At 48.3% G+C, this 12991-nt stretch overlaps 1 protein-coding gene across 5 annotated transcripts in view; it reads left to right on the plus strand.

The window, feature by feature from the left end:
- Positions 1-12991, plus strand: part of Rbm20 (RNA binding motif protein 20) — a 185722-nt gene that overhangs the window by 124680 nt on the left and 48051 nt on the right. For all 5 annotated transcript variants that reach the window (XM_063244691.1, XM_063244690.1, XM_063244693.1 and 2 more), the window contains 2 exons: positions 10307-11393; positions 12807-12868. In XM_063244691.1, the coding sequence (XP_063100761.1) occupies positions 10307-11393; positions 12807-12868 (1149 nt within the window). The remainder of the gene's footprint in view (positions 1-10306; positions 11394-12806; positions 12869-12991) is intronic.

A 12991-nucleotide genomic window follows, 5' to 3' on the forward strand; every position in this document is an offset into this window, starting at 1 on the left:
GTAAGTTATGGGACCTCTGTGAGTCTTGCTTGCTCACTGATTTTCCATGATACCATTCTGCCTTCAATCTTAAGTATATTGAAAGAAACTGTTATATATATTACGTATTTGTTATATATATATATTTGCTATATATATATTTGTTCTTCAAGAGAAATTTTATTGAAATCACACTATATACTGTTTTATGAACACACACATAGGAAAAAGTCTCCACTTTTGTGCTTTTATCTGTGGGTAGATACAGACAGGTATACAGATTGGTAGGCCCACAAACTGCACAGGGATTTTTCTGGGAAGATGAGATTTGAATTGGGCAGAGTCTCAAAGTGGACTCACCTTTATCTGCACAGTTTTCTATTTTGATAAAAACACCTGAGTCAAAACTGAATGTAACAGCATTTGTTCATTTGGGGTAATGTGCAGGGAGACTGTAGGTATTTGTTATATTCTTGCAATGTTATTTTTAAAAATTCAAAAAGAATGTGAATATTCAAACTAAATTCTCACCTCTAATACCATCATTTTATAAAAGATACTTTGAAAAAAGGAAAAAGGTATGGAAGGAAAAGGAAACCAGGGAACATCCTTAGTGGGGAAGCTGACCTTCTCTTCTCCTTGCTTGAAGTCCTTCTAGTACGGCACTGCAGAACGCGCTGTTTGCTCTGTCTGCGTCGTCTGTTCTGTTTTGCAAATTCCAAGCCTAAGAACTCTAATGGGGCGGGCAGGCCCCTCTTATCAGCTATAAAACCAGGAGCTGCCCCGGCCTGTGTGTTCCTCCAGTTCTGAGCACACAGCCTTTGATAAGTGTACAGCACACAAGCTTTAGCACAAAAGGTTGACAACTTGATACCAAACTCATATCCCGGGGAAGCAGCCCAGACATTTGTATGTCCAGCTGCAGCCCCAGGGCTTGTCATGTTCCTTCATTTTATGCTATAATGAAAAGTAATTTAAAGGAAATCTTGTTACCCACATACATTAAATACTTTATGTACTTCAGATGCATTGATTCTTCCTCACTTACTGTGACCCAGGCAAGACAAAAGGTTGGACCCAAAGGAAAAAATATTGGCCTCATGGTTTAAAGACTCTTGTTAAGTCTCTTATTCGTTGAGTGATTCCCAATGGTCCATCAAACCTCTCTGAGCATCCGTCTTCTTAACATGAAATGGAAATGATCATGTTTGACTAACCCATACGGTTCAAGAGACCAGATAGCTAGCTGATGGGGTGAGACCACTTAGTAACCAACCGATTAAAACACACGAAGCCAAAGTGAGATGGCTTTTGCTGCTATGAATCATCCCAGTGCTGTCACAGTGATATGAATCACCCTATAGTAATGTCATGGCGGAGGCCCAAACACGGGTTAGCAGCACTGACCCAGGAATCTCAAAATTAGTCACAGAGGTCCTGCCAGTGGTGATCCGGCAGCACTATTGCTACCAGTAAGGGCTGCACTGCCCTGCAAAGAAGAGGACTCCCCTGGTGATTGTCGGGGGGATGTGTGTCACTGTAGCCACGCGGTCTGCCCTGGACAGCGAGGAGACTAGAGTTTCTGTCCTAGCTCTCCTCTGCCTCGCGTGTGCCTGAAGTTGACTCGTGTGTTACGTCAACTCTGTCAGTTTTCACTGTTTTTCTGTGTATGTAAATAATCTCTCAGGCACCTTCTTGCTCTTGAAACTTGTCGTAATGAGCCAGAGTTTGAACTTGAGTGCCTGTGGGGCTGTGGTATCACCCTTGTCTTCTTTGAACCTGGCATTTAGGGACTAGTCTCTGGGGTTTCTATCCTCACCTTGCTTCTGAGAACACTACAATAGAGAGATACTTCCCTTTCAGTTACCTTGCAATCATTGTACATATTCTGATCATTGTACTGGGGTGCAGTATAATAGTTCAGTAAGGGTATTTATTGATCAGATGTGAGTGCTACTAGTATTACTAGCCATTCACTCTCCTTGCTACTTATTTATACTTTGAGCTTTCAAACTCCTCTCTTTTAGTTCTTCTTAAAACAGATAATAGATTAGTATCAACTAAATTCACCCTACTGTGCTGTAGAAAAATATGGAATGCATCGTAAATTCACAAATTTACGAATTTGCCCGGGGCCTTGCTAATTTTTACTACGTCATTCCAATTTTAGTTTATGTGTTGCTGTCAAAGTGAGCGCTATAGTTGAGAAACCATGATCTAGGAGACATTCAGCACCCAAGAGGCAAGCGAAGGGCAGGCCTCAGCAAAGACCTGACGCTAAACCTTGTACACATTCTAAGGGTGTGGCCAAACCTGTAAAACATTTTCCTGCTTGGCCATAAGTCTTCTCACCTAGATTATATTTTATATCTGAGCACAAAAGAGAAATTCATTTCTCAGCCTGGACCATGAACTGAGTTGAACTGGGAGTGGACCAGAGTTCCCGAATGGGTCCTCTTGGAAGCCACTGTGCATAACACAGATTGCCTGGTAGGACAGGTCTAGGTGCCCCCATACTCAACTGTGGTCCTCGGCTTCTGTTTCTGGAGGACCAGGCTTTAGCAGGGGTAAGTCTGTGGCCAGGTCGCACATTCCACTGTGGAACTTCAGCTGTGTCCCTTATTCCACAGCCCCTAAAGGCGGTGGTCACCTCCTGTCTGGTTTACCGGGCTGCTGTTATCATTTCCCCTGTTCCCAGCCTAGTTTCCGGCCTGCCCCCTCCTCTCTCAGTAGCTGTCCACCCTTTACCTCTGTTCCTCCCCTCACCTTGCTTGTGTTTCTTTTTGTTTCCTGTCATTCCCTTCTGTCTCTAAGGAAGGATCACCTGCCTTGGCAGAGCTCACCTGCAGCCTGCACTGAGGGCGACAGCCAGGAGACAGGATCATGGCGGTAGTCCTAAAAGGATCACTTCCCGTGTGCTAGGCACTGTGCCGGACAGTTTACACACACCCTATCACTGGACTCGCAGAACAGGCTGTGGTTTAGATAGAGCCACTCTGCCATTAGGGACGAGCAGCCTGAGGCTTAGAGAAGATAGCGATTGGCTTTGAGCCACCAGCATTTAAGTGGCCAAATTAGAATTCATACCTCGGCTGCTGCTAATTCTCAAACCTGTGCTCTTAGCCTCTGTACAGCACCCTCCTCCCCAGCCGCTGATGCAGGGAACAGTCACACTGATACAATGAGAACTCATTCATGGGACTGCACGAATGTGACCCCATTCTACCCTGAATCTTGGTGGCAATGAAATTATGCCTACAGATGAGTGATGAAGTCAGCTCTGGCGAAGGGGAATCTTTTCTGAAAGGGAAGGGTGTGTATTGATCATATACAAAGTGTCCTCTTTCTGACAGTCTTTCCCAGAATGCTGTATCTTACATCTGTGTGTCACCTAGCAATTGACAGAACAGTCTGACAATTCTATTTCTGGGGTTTCCACACTGTAAATGAGGAGATTGTGGTTCACTTTTTTTTAAATAAACAGGTACAACAAGGCTCAGAAATATAGATTCTCGCCAGGCATGGTGGCTCACACCCGTAATCCCAGCTCTCGGGAGGCTGAGGCAGGAGGATCGTTGCAAGTTCAAGACCAGCCTGAGATACAAAGTGAGCTCAGGCCAGCCTGAACTGCACTGTGAGACCCTGTTTCAAAAAGACAAAAAAAAAAAAAAAAGAAAGAAATATAGATTCTTTTGCCCACCATCACAGGGTTGACATGCAAGTTGAGACTAGATCATAAGATGCCTGATTCCTACTCGAGGGCATACAGGACAACCCATGACCCTGTAAGGGTTCACTGTATATTTCCCGTCAATTGATAATACCAAAGAGCCACTGCACTGTTAATAAAGGCCTATGTGGTCTGGAGTGTTAATAAAGGCTTCACATGGGGCCCAGGGATGTAGCTGAGTGGTAGAGCACTTACCTAGCATACCCAGGCCCTGGTTTCAAGCTCCAGCCCCACAAAACAAAACAATGAAAAGTCTTCCCACAAAGTCAGTTTTTAGGGCAGAAAAAAAATGACATCTGAGGGTAGAACTGTGGGTGAGAAACTCCATCCTTCAACCGCATGCCGGCTGAGCCACTGTTTCTCTTGCTCACAAGGAACACTTCTGTGGCTGGAGCTGGGTCCCTGGACCTGTGAAAGGCTGTCCTTGGCGCTCACCCTTCCAGGGGCCTCTCCTCTCACACCCTGCCTGCAGCCTGGCCTGGTGACCATAGTGTAGGGCTGTCTGTGGGAGGAGCATTCTGTTTCCCGAACCTTCAGGAAGCAGGTCACTCTGGTTGGCAGATGCTCATGCTAGAGTTACTGTCCAGGTTTCCTCTGTGGTGACCTCTTCACTCTGAGACCAGATGGTGCCAGAGGACTGAGAGTCAACGTGGCGTGGCCGTGGGAGTTAGGTGCAGATGGTTTAAGTAGCCCGGCTTTCTTTTAGTGTTATTTTTGCTAAAGAAGGAAGGCCAATGCACTGGTTTGTGTGTAGAGCAGAGACAGGCAAAGCTGGCTCAGCGTGTTCCCAGAGGTCACCAGGGACTGTCTGCACCCCAGTCTCAAGGCCGATGTCTTCTGGGTTGACTTCATTTTCCAGCAGCTTCTCTTTAAGTGGTGGTTTAACAGGTGGATTAGCAACGGGGCACGCAGAGTGTCTCACTCCTGATGGCTCTGAGGAGTGTCCACCCTTGAGCCAATCACTATGGCTGGGGAAGGTGAGACCCTGTGGTTGCCTGGCCCTTTTCTCCCATGCCCTGCTAGCCTCAGTGAGAATGTGCATTGCTCTCTGCTGAGCTCCTGTGTGTCCCTGCTGCCCAGCAACTTTGCACGGCTCCTGATGGTTCAAACCATGTGAACTGAACAGACAAACTCCGCATGCCCTGTTGGCTCTTTGGTAGGGCCTCGGTTCCAGATCAGAGGTCTGTGTGTCCTGGGCACCCTCCTTCCACCTCCCCACAAGATGCCTTGCCCCACACTGGGCGTTGTCTATGTAGGCATCTCCTACACTTCTCTGCATTACAAGGGTAACTAACTCCCCTATATGTTGTATTTTATTTTTCAAATTCTAGAAAGAAAGAAATGTTACTTTAGTTTAGAAAAAACTTTCTAAGCAACTTAGTTACTGTAAACGCTTTGTAAGGATGACTCAGAAATGAAACCTCAGCCTCGGATTAGTGAGCCTTTGGCATCAGTGGCGTGCTGAGTGTGTCTTCTGTGAATGTGGGGTCCTGTGAGGGACCCTTTCTCTCCTTGCCCTGCGGCCAGCTGTGTAACTCACCGTGCTGCCCCTCTGTCTCCCCAGAGCCAGCCCCAGACTGGCTGTAGGACAGCAGTAACAGTAGCAAGAGCAATAGGTAGGATGGTTTCACCTGGCTTAGGAGCAGAGAATCTCACCCCGTCTACTGCTCAAACAATGTGGGGTGGGTAAGCTCGGCTGTAATTGACACTTAGGGGGGTTCTAGAAAGGACAGGCATCTTCGTACACCCCCACTACTCAGCACTGTGGATACTGAAAGTATTCAGTACCTCTCTAAAGGAAAGGGTGAGTCCCGAATCAGTACGGGTGGTCCTCATCATTTATGATCAGATAGGTGGTCCTAGGGCTTGGTGGGGCTTTTAGGCTTTTTGGAGGCAAGGCTATACTCTTGGTGATTGGGAGGTGTTGATGGCAGGTGCTCTGGAGCTTGGAACAAGGCACTTTCTCTCTGGGTTAAGGAAGGGGTTAGGTGAGTTGATTCTAAAGGTCTAGTCTTCAATTCTAGGTTTTCCCTGGTTGTTACTGCTCTAACTGGATTAAGGAAGCTGATTTTGAAAATGAAGAACCTGCCAGGCAAAGTTGCACATGCCTGTAATCCCAGCACTTGGGAGGCAGGAGGATTGCTGTGAGTTCAAGGTTATCTTGAACTACAGAGTGAGACCCTGTCCTCCCCCGCAAAGAAAAAGAAAAAAAGAAAGAAAGAAAATGAAGAGACCTCTCAGTTTTTGCTTGTGTTGAATTGGCCCTGGCTAAACTCCCAGAGGGTTTCTAGATAGCCACTCAGGTGTCCTGTGCCCATGTGGACCTCTGTGAAGATCAATTCATACCAATCAAATCCAGTCTCCTACTACTGCCTCTGAGTGGAAACCTCTTTTATGTCTAAATGACCAAGTGACTCTGGGGATTGTATTAGTTTCCCATTGCTGTCATTACAAATTGTCACCAGCTTAATAGCTTATAACAACCAACATTTATTCTCTTACAATTCTGGAAGTCAGAAGTCCACAATCAGGCTTCAAGCCAAGGTATGAGCAGGATAATTTTTTCTGGAAGCTCAAGAGAAGACTCTGTTCTTTTGCATTTCTCACTTCTGGAGGCCGCCTACATTTCCTTGGCTCCCAGCCTGTTTTTCCACCTTCAAAGCCAGCAGCATCACACCTGTTCTCCCCTCTGCCTACGCCCCTCCATTCTCCCTTCTCCCCTCTAACCAAATACAATTCCTCTGCCTTCATCTTACAAGGACCTTTGTGATTACACAGGGCATACAGGGGTCCTTTCAAGATAATCTCCCATCTCAGGTGCCTCAATTTAATCATAGCTACAAAGTCCTTTGTATCATGTAAGGTAACCCTCGCAGGCTCCTTGGCTTAGAACATGGACATCCTTCATAGATCATTACTTAATTATCCAGACAATTTCAAAAGCTGGACTTAAGATGCCTGTGCTGGAATGGGGCGTCGTAATGGTACCCTAGGTGGGCAAATGTGTACCTGCTTGTATGGTTAGCTACACAACGGCAAAATCCATTCGTTCTCAGGATGTGTTTAGGTGCTCCTTTTTGAACCGCTCCAGGGTCTTTACCCTTCATAGAAATGTGTCCTCACCAAGAAGGCATCTCCAGCATCTCAGGTGGCCAGGTTCTGCTGAGTCAAGGCCGCTTGCTTCTCTCTCCTGCACTCCACAGTGTTGCTGAGCCCAAGGCTGTGTGCTGGGAAATGTGAGCATCCCCAGACATAGTCCCTTCTTTTGTGGAGCTTGATTTTTTGCACAGTTGGGAAAGGGTAACAACGACGTCATTTTTCTCTGGCTCTGAAACGTGTTTTGTACTTGTATTTGAGCGTGGGTGTGCCTGGTGTTCTGGGAACTCACTTCAAACAAAACAGGGAAATAGCTCATGAAGATGTACGGTATGGTCAGTGTGAGCTTCTAAAGTTCAGGTTACTTACTCTTGCAGTCTAAGACTTCGATTTTTAAAAATTAAGTGTATCTTTTCCCTATTGTCTAAGATTCAGGTTCAAGAGAGGTATTTAGTTCTGCAGATTTATGTGAAATCTGCTTCTTATTGTTGAATAAAGCTGGAAAATAGAAGAACTTGCTAGATGAGCAGGGCATGGTGGCAGATACCTGTAAATTCTGTAAACTCTGTAGGGCTCAGGCAGGAGAGTGGCAAGTTTGAGTCCAGCCTGGGCAGTTTAGTGATTTCATGTGACCTTGTCTCAGAATAAAAAAATAAAAAACATCTGAGGGTGTAGCTCAGTGAGAAAGGCCCGCGGTTCAATCGCAGTACCATGAAAGACCCCTCCACCCCCATGAAGAACCTTGTAGGCAAATGAGAGGTACACAAGAGAATATGGCTAGGGCTCTTCTTTCAAGCGGGTCTGAGTGGGTAAGCTTCTGTAACCCGGCCACCTTTTGAAAAGGACTTGTTTTCCAATGCCACCCTACAAATACCCAGATTGCTTGGCTTCACCACTCACAGGCAAAGGCAGCGAAGCTCCAGCAGGCGCTCCCTCCCTTTCTCCCTCTGCCCAGGGCATAAGTTTAGAAAATACAGCTGACTTCTCTGGGAAAAACAAAACCAACTTTGTCTACTCTGGTCATGGAAACCAAAGTGGCACCTCATTATCGCCTTGTTAGTGAGGACAGCCTGTGTGGTGAACAAACCTGGAGGAAGGGCTGGCCCTGTGTGGGCAGGGTTTGGAGTTAAGCTTCATTGCTCTGCTAAAGCTCGGCTACTTAATACAACACAAGTCAAAACCCATCATCGGACGCAGGCATCCTCCTCTCCCTCCTATACTCTCGTCCACCTAGACAGTTTTACTCCACGGTGCTGCTGCCATGATGAATGAGGGCACACTGATGTCCCCACAGTTTGGCTGCAGCCAGTACGACACACCTCCACCTACCTCCCCAGAGGAAGAAAGGTCCATAACTACCTTCAAAGCTGGACCTCTTCTTCCCCCATGTGTCAAAATGCAGTCGGTTTGCTCTGCCCAGGAGCTCCGCAGGGCTGCTAGCTGGGTATCTCTTTAACAACTTACAGCCAGTTTTTGATCTTTTTTTTTTTTTGCACAAATGGGAAAGAGTAACAAAGTCATTTTTTCTCTGGCTCTGAAACATGTTTTGTGCTTATATTTGAGCGTGGGTGTGCCTGGTGTTCTGGGAACTCACTTCAAACAAAACAGGGAAGCTGTCCAGGAGGATGTGCCACTCCGAGGGGGCTGGCGAGCTGCCTGCTGTGTCTCTTCTTTCCAAAGCCAGTACTAGGCAGCACTGGGTGTTCACTAAGTGGTCACGAAATCCCTTGGAGCTTCGGGTTCTTGCCCTGTTAAACAGATGAAAACGACCTACCTTATGGGCCTGCTGGTGAGATGCGGTGGCTCAGTAGCTCACAGTGACGGAGAGGGGAGAGGAGTCTCTCCCGAGCCCCTTTCTCTTCCAATACAAAGCCCAAATCTAAGGGCAGCTGTCTCCTGACCGTATCCTCAAAGTGGGACAGGCGTGACATGCATGTGTTCAAAGCGAGATAGATGAGACATTCCACGCTCTTTCCACAGGCGTGTTTCTCTCTTACCTGAATCTACACCCAGCCGCTCTCTTTTTGGCTTCATTATTGTACTTTCATTGCACAGTGTCTGGGACAGTGGAGACAAAGGTGTCCCTGCCCTGCATTCCTACCACCACCCCTTTTATAAGTGGGCTGCTTGTCCATGGCAATCCGGATTTCAAATTTCACGGTCCCATCCTTCCCATTCAAATGTCCTAGAGTTCCAGTTTATCAACATCTCACATCTACTTCTTGTTTACACCCCCTTCCCACCAGAGGAGTTCAAGACACAGAAAATATGGTCTTCCTTGAGAACCTCGACTGCGGTAACCACACGACCCAGGCTTTCTGGGAAGGTCTGTCCCACTTCTGGACGGTGATTCAGTCAGCAGACACTGTCACCACAGCTCACATGAGCGGCACTCGTCAGATAGGAGGATGGTCCTTCCCATGTCCCTGTTAGATCTGTGAGGGCTGACCACCGCTGGTTACTTTCTGAGCATCAGTGTCTTTCACTTGGAACTTTTGGGTTTATTCCTTATACTAGTCGTGTGTAAGAAGTGGTGATTTTAAAGTCTGCTTTTTTCAGTTAACACTGAAGCCTCTAGATTTTCTCATGTCATTAATGTAAATTGGGGGGATTTTTTTTTTCTCTGTAACTGGTAACTTTACCAAATTCAAGATAGTATTTAGCCAGGTACAGTGGCACATGCCTATAATTCTGGCACTTGGGAGGCTGAGGCAGGGGGATTGTGATGATAAGGCCAGCTGGGATTGTAAGGAAACAAACAAACAAAACCCACCAACACAACAGAAGATAGTGTTTACCGGTGGTTTGGCAGTGGTGGGAAAGGGGCGGGGTGGGTTGAGCAGCCACCATGGTGGGGGAACCATTGTCTATGTTAGGGTTGGTGCTGGGTACACAGTCCCAATGTCTTTAATGTTACATAATAAAGTGGAAATTTAAACGTGAATAGTGTATGACTATACCTGATGTTTCATTGTGTAGCTGTCATGATTTACTCAGATCAAGCCCCACTCCCCACTAATGGGTGTCTGTAATTTTCAACTTTGTACTCTTAAGTAAGCACTTGGTATGAAACAGCTTCAGGTATCAAGTTTTGTCTTAGGAGAGATTTATAGAGTTGAATTATTAGATCAAAGGACATGACTGCAGCAAATGCAGTGACAGGCCACCTCTCAAAGCTCTGAGTTCAGGGATCCCTCGCTTTGTGTCTCTACCATGTATGTTCTCTAACACTGACTGCAATTTTTATGTTTAATATCAGTTATTTTGTTAAGCAAATATTTGTTTCTAACTATTTTAATGTATGTTCCTAATTACTGAAGAGAGCGAATGTTCTACTCTCATTTTTCTAGTGCAGTTCTGGTTTGTTTTTTGGTATATGAGCCCACTTGTACGTGGGACCTACTCCTGTATGTGAAAGGAGGGACCAGAGATGAGCAAAAGCCACAGCTCTTTTTCCTGTTGAAAGCCAGCCATGCATCTCGACCTCTTGTCTTCCTGCAGTGCCGCCAAGCTCCTGGACAAGACCCCGTTCTCAGTGCGGAACCCGAACCCTCTGCTCCCTTCACCTGCCAGTCTCCAGCTGGCCCAACTGCAGGCCCAGCTCACCCTCCACCGGCTGAAGTTGGCGCAGACAGCTGTCACCAACAACACTGCAGCCGCCACCGTCCTGAACCAAGTCCTCTCCAAAGTGGCCATGTCCCAGCCTCTCTTCAACCAGCTGAGACATCCACCTGTGCTCAGCGCTCCCCCTGGACATGCTGCGGTGCCCCAGCATGCTGCGACCATCACCAGTGCCCAGTTCCCCTCAAATGCGATGGCCTTTTCACCCCCCAGCCAAACTCGAGGCCCAGGCCCCTCCGTGAGCCTCCCCAGCCAGCCTCCCAGCGCCATAGTAATGCATCCTTTCGGTGGGGTGATGGCCCAGACCCCAGCCCAACCAGCAGTCATCTTGGGCATTGGCAAGGCTGGGCCTGCTCCAGCTACCACGGGATTCTACGAGTATGGCAAAGCCAACGCCACCCAGGTATATGGCTCAGAAACAGATGGCCAACCTGGCTTCCTGCCAGCCTCAGCCTCTGCCTCGGGCAGCATGGCCTATGAAGGGCACTACAGCCACACAGGACAAGACAGTCAGGCTGCCTTTTCCAAAGACTTCTACGGACCCAGTGCGCCAGGGTCAAATGTGGCAGGAGGATTTCCAGCTGAGCAGGCAGGGAGCATGAAAAGCGAGATGGGGCCATTGCTGCAAGGCACAAACAGCCAGTGGGAAAGCCCGCCTGGATTCTCTGGCCAAAGCAAGGCTGATCTTACAACAGGTGCCAACCTGTGGCCTCCACCCCCCAGCCAACCCTATGAACTGTACGACCCGGAGGAGCCCACCGCGGACAGGACCTCCCCTTCCTTCGGGGCTCGGCTCAACCATAGCAAGCAGGGTTTTAGTGGCGCCCGGCGGCGGCCCAAGGAGGAGCAGGCCAGGCCGTCCATGCGGCCCCTGCAAGCTCATGAGCTGAACGATCTCCGTGGTGTCACACCTCTCCACCTGCCGCACATCTGCAGCATATGTGACAAGAAGGTGTTTGACTTGAAGGTGAGTCAGCTGGGACAGGATTGGAGCCTCCCCTAATGCCTGGCAATGGAGGAGGTTGGGACAGAACCCTGCCTCCAGCCCCCTTTTAAAAGCACAGATATTTGAAGCTGGAGGAGTTTCAGAAACGTGTTATGTCCAGTTCCTTGCTTTAAGCCAAGTAAGAGCTTCCTGCCCCAGTTACGGAGGAGAAAGCTGAGGCCGAGGGTCAGAGGGTGAAGTGACCCCACCTGTGCTGCAGAGCTGCAGAGGAGGGCTTCAGGGACCGGGCTCCTGCGTGCTCGTGAGGGCCTTTTCCTCTGTGATCGCTGCTAGTTCTCGAGAGTGCATGCGTTACAGAGTTTGAAAGGACGAAGAGTGGAATTTGGAATCAGGCAAGAGAGCAATTTCTGGGTGAGACCTAGACAGATTATCATAGAAGCCCTAGGCTGCTACATCTGTACTAAAGAGAGATTCACAATACTTTCCCAGGAGGAGTAAAGTACTCAGACAGCTGCAAACAAAAGCCCATTGTGGTCTAATTCTCCCAAATATGGACTCATGATGCAGTGACATATTCCAAAACAGTAATTGTAACAGCTGATATATTCACTGCTTTCTGTGTACCAGCAGCAGCTCTAGGAGGTGACTACTGTCTTCCTTTCATGGGTGAGAAAACTGAGGCTCAGAGTAGTGAAATTACTTGCCTTGAACTGAGATTCAGAGTAATGGTATTACTTGTCTTGGGCCTTTACCTAGGCAGTGCAGAGTGTCGATTCAAATACAGGACTCAGAGGTAGGGCAAGGCTCAATGACAGAGCTTGCCTGGCATTCATCAGGCCCGGGATTGATCCCTAACACTGGGGGCAGCGGTGGGAAGCAGAAACCAAAAAACCCAAAAGTGTGGGTCTGAGCCTACAGGTCTTCAGTGCTGGGCCAGCTCGCTTCCCATCTGTCATCCGGTGCCAGAGCATCCTAAAGGCCCTGCTTAATGGGAGACACACTTATAGTGGGCTGACATTCACCTCTGACCCCTCAGGAGAACACACCCTCACCTCCTCTCCTGGGGGCCCTCTGGCTGACTTTGAAGGGTAGTCCAGGATTTTGTCTCAAAGCTTTTCTGAGGCTTTGTAATTCCCACAAATGCTCCCAACTGGATTCACAAAGGTGTGCAGTGTCTATGCGGGACAGAAAGGGTAGGAAAGGCTCCACGGAGAGGAGCAGAGGGAATGATTTTAGCATCAGCGCTGTTATCCAAGATGCTGTGGGAAATGAGGGTGAGGAGGGGTGGAGCGAAGGCAGGATGGGGGGCAGGAGCAGGGGAGGAGGGAGAGGGCCTCTTGTCTGCGGGACGGGTCCAGCCGCGGGGCTCCCTGGGTCTCGGCCTCCCCGTGGACTCAGTCCCGCTTTGGTCATGTTTCCTTCCTTCTGCCCTAGGACTGGGAGCTGCACGTGAAAGGGAAGTTGCACGCTCAGAAATGCCTGGTCTTCTCTGAACAGTAAGTGCCGTCCGTCAAGGAGAGCAGGTCCGCGCATGCGCTCCACTAACATTCACTGAGTGCCTGGGGTTGTGCTCTGTGCTAGGTGCAGGGAACCCGACAGAGAACAAAACAAGCAAAGTC

This window comes from Cavia porcellus, unplaced genomic scaffold (assembly GCF_034190915.1).
Source record: "Cavia porcellus strain 051 isolate PalLab524CR breed Dunkin Hartley unplaced genomic scaffold, mCavPor4.1 scaffold_2, whole genome shotgun sequence".
NCBI lineage: Eukaryota > Metazoa > Chordata > Mammalia > Rodentia > Caviidae > Cavia > Cavia porcellus.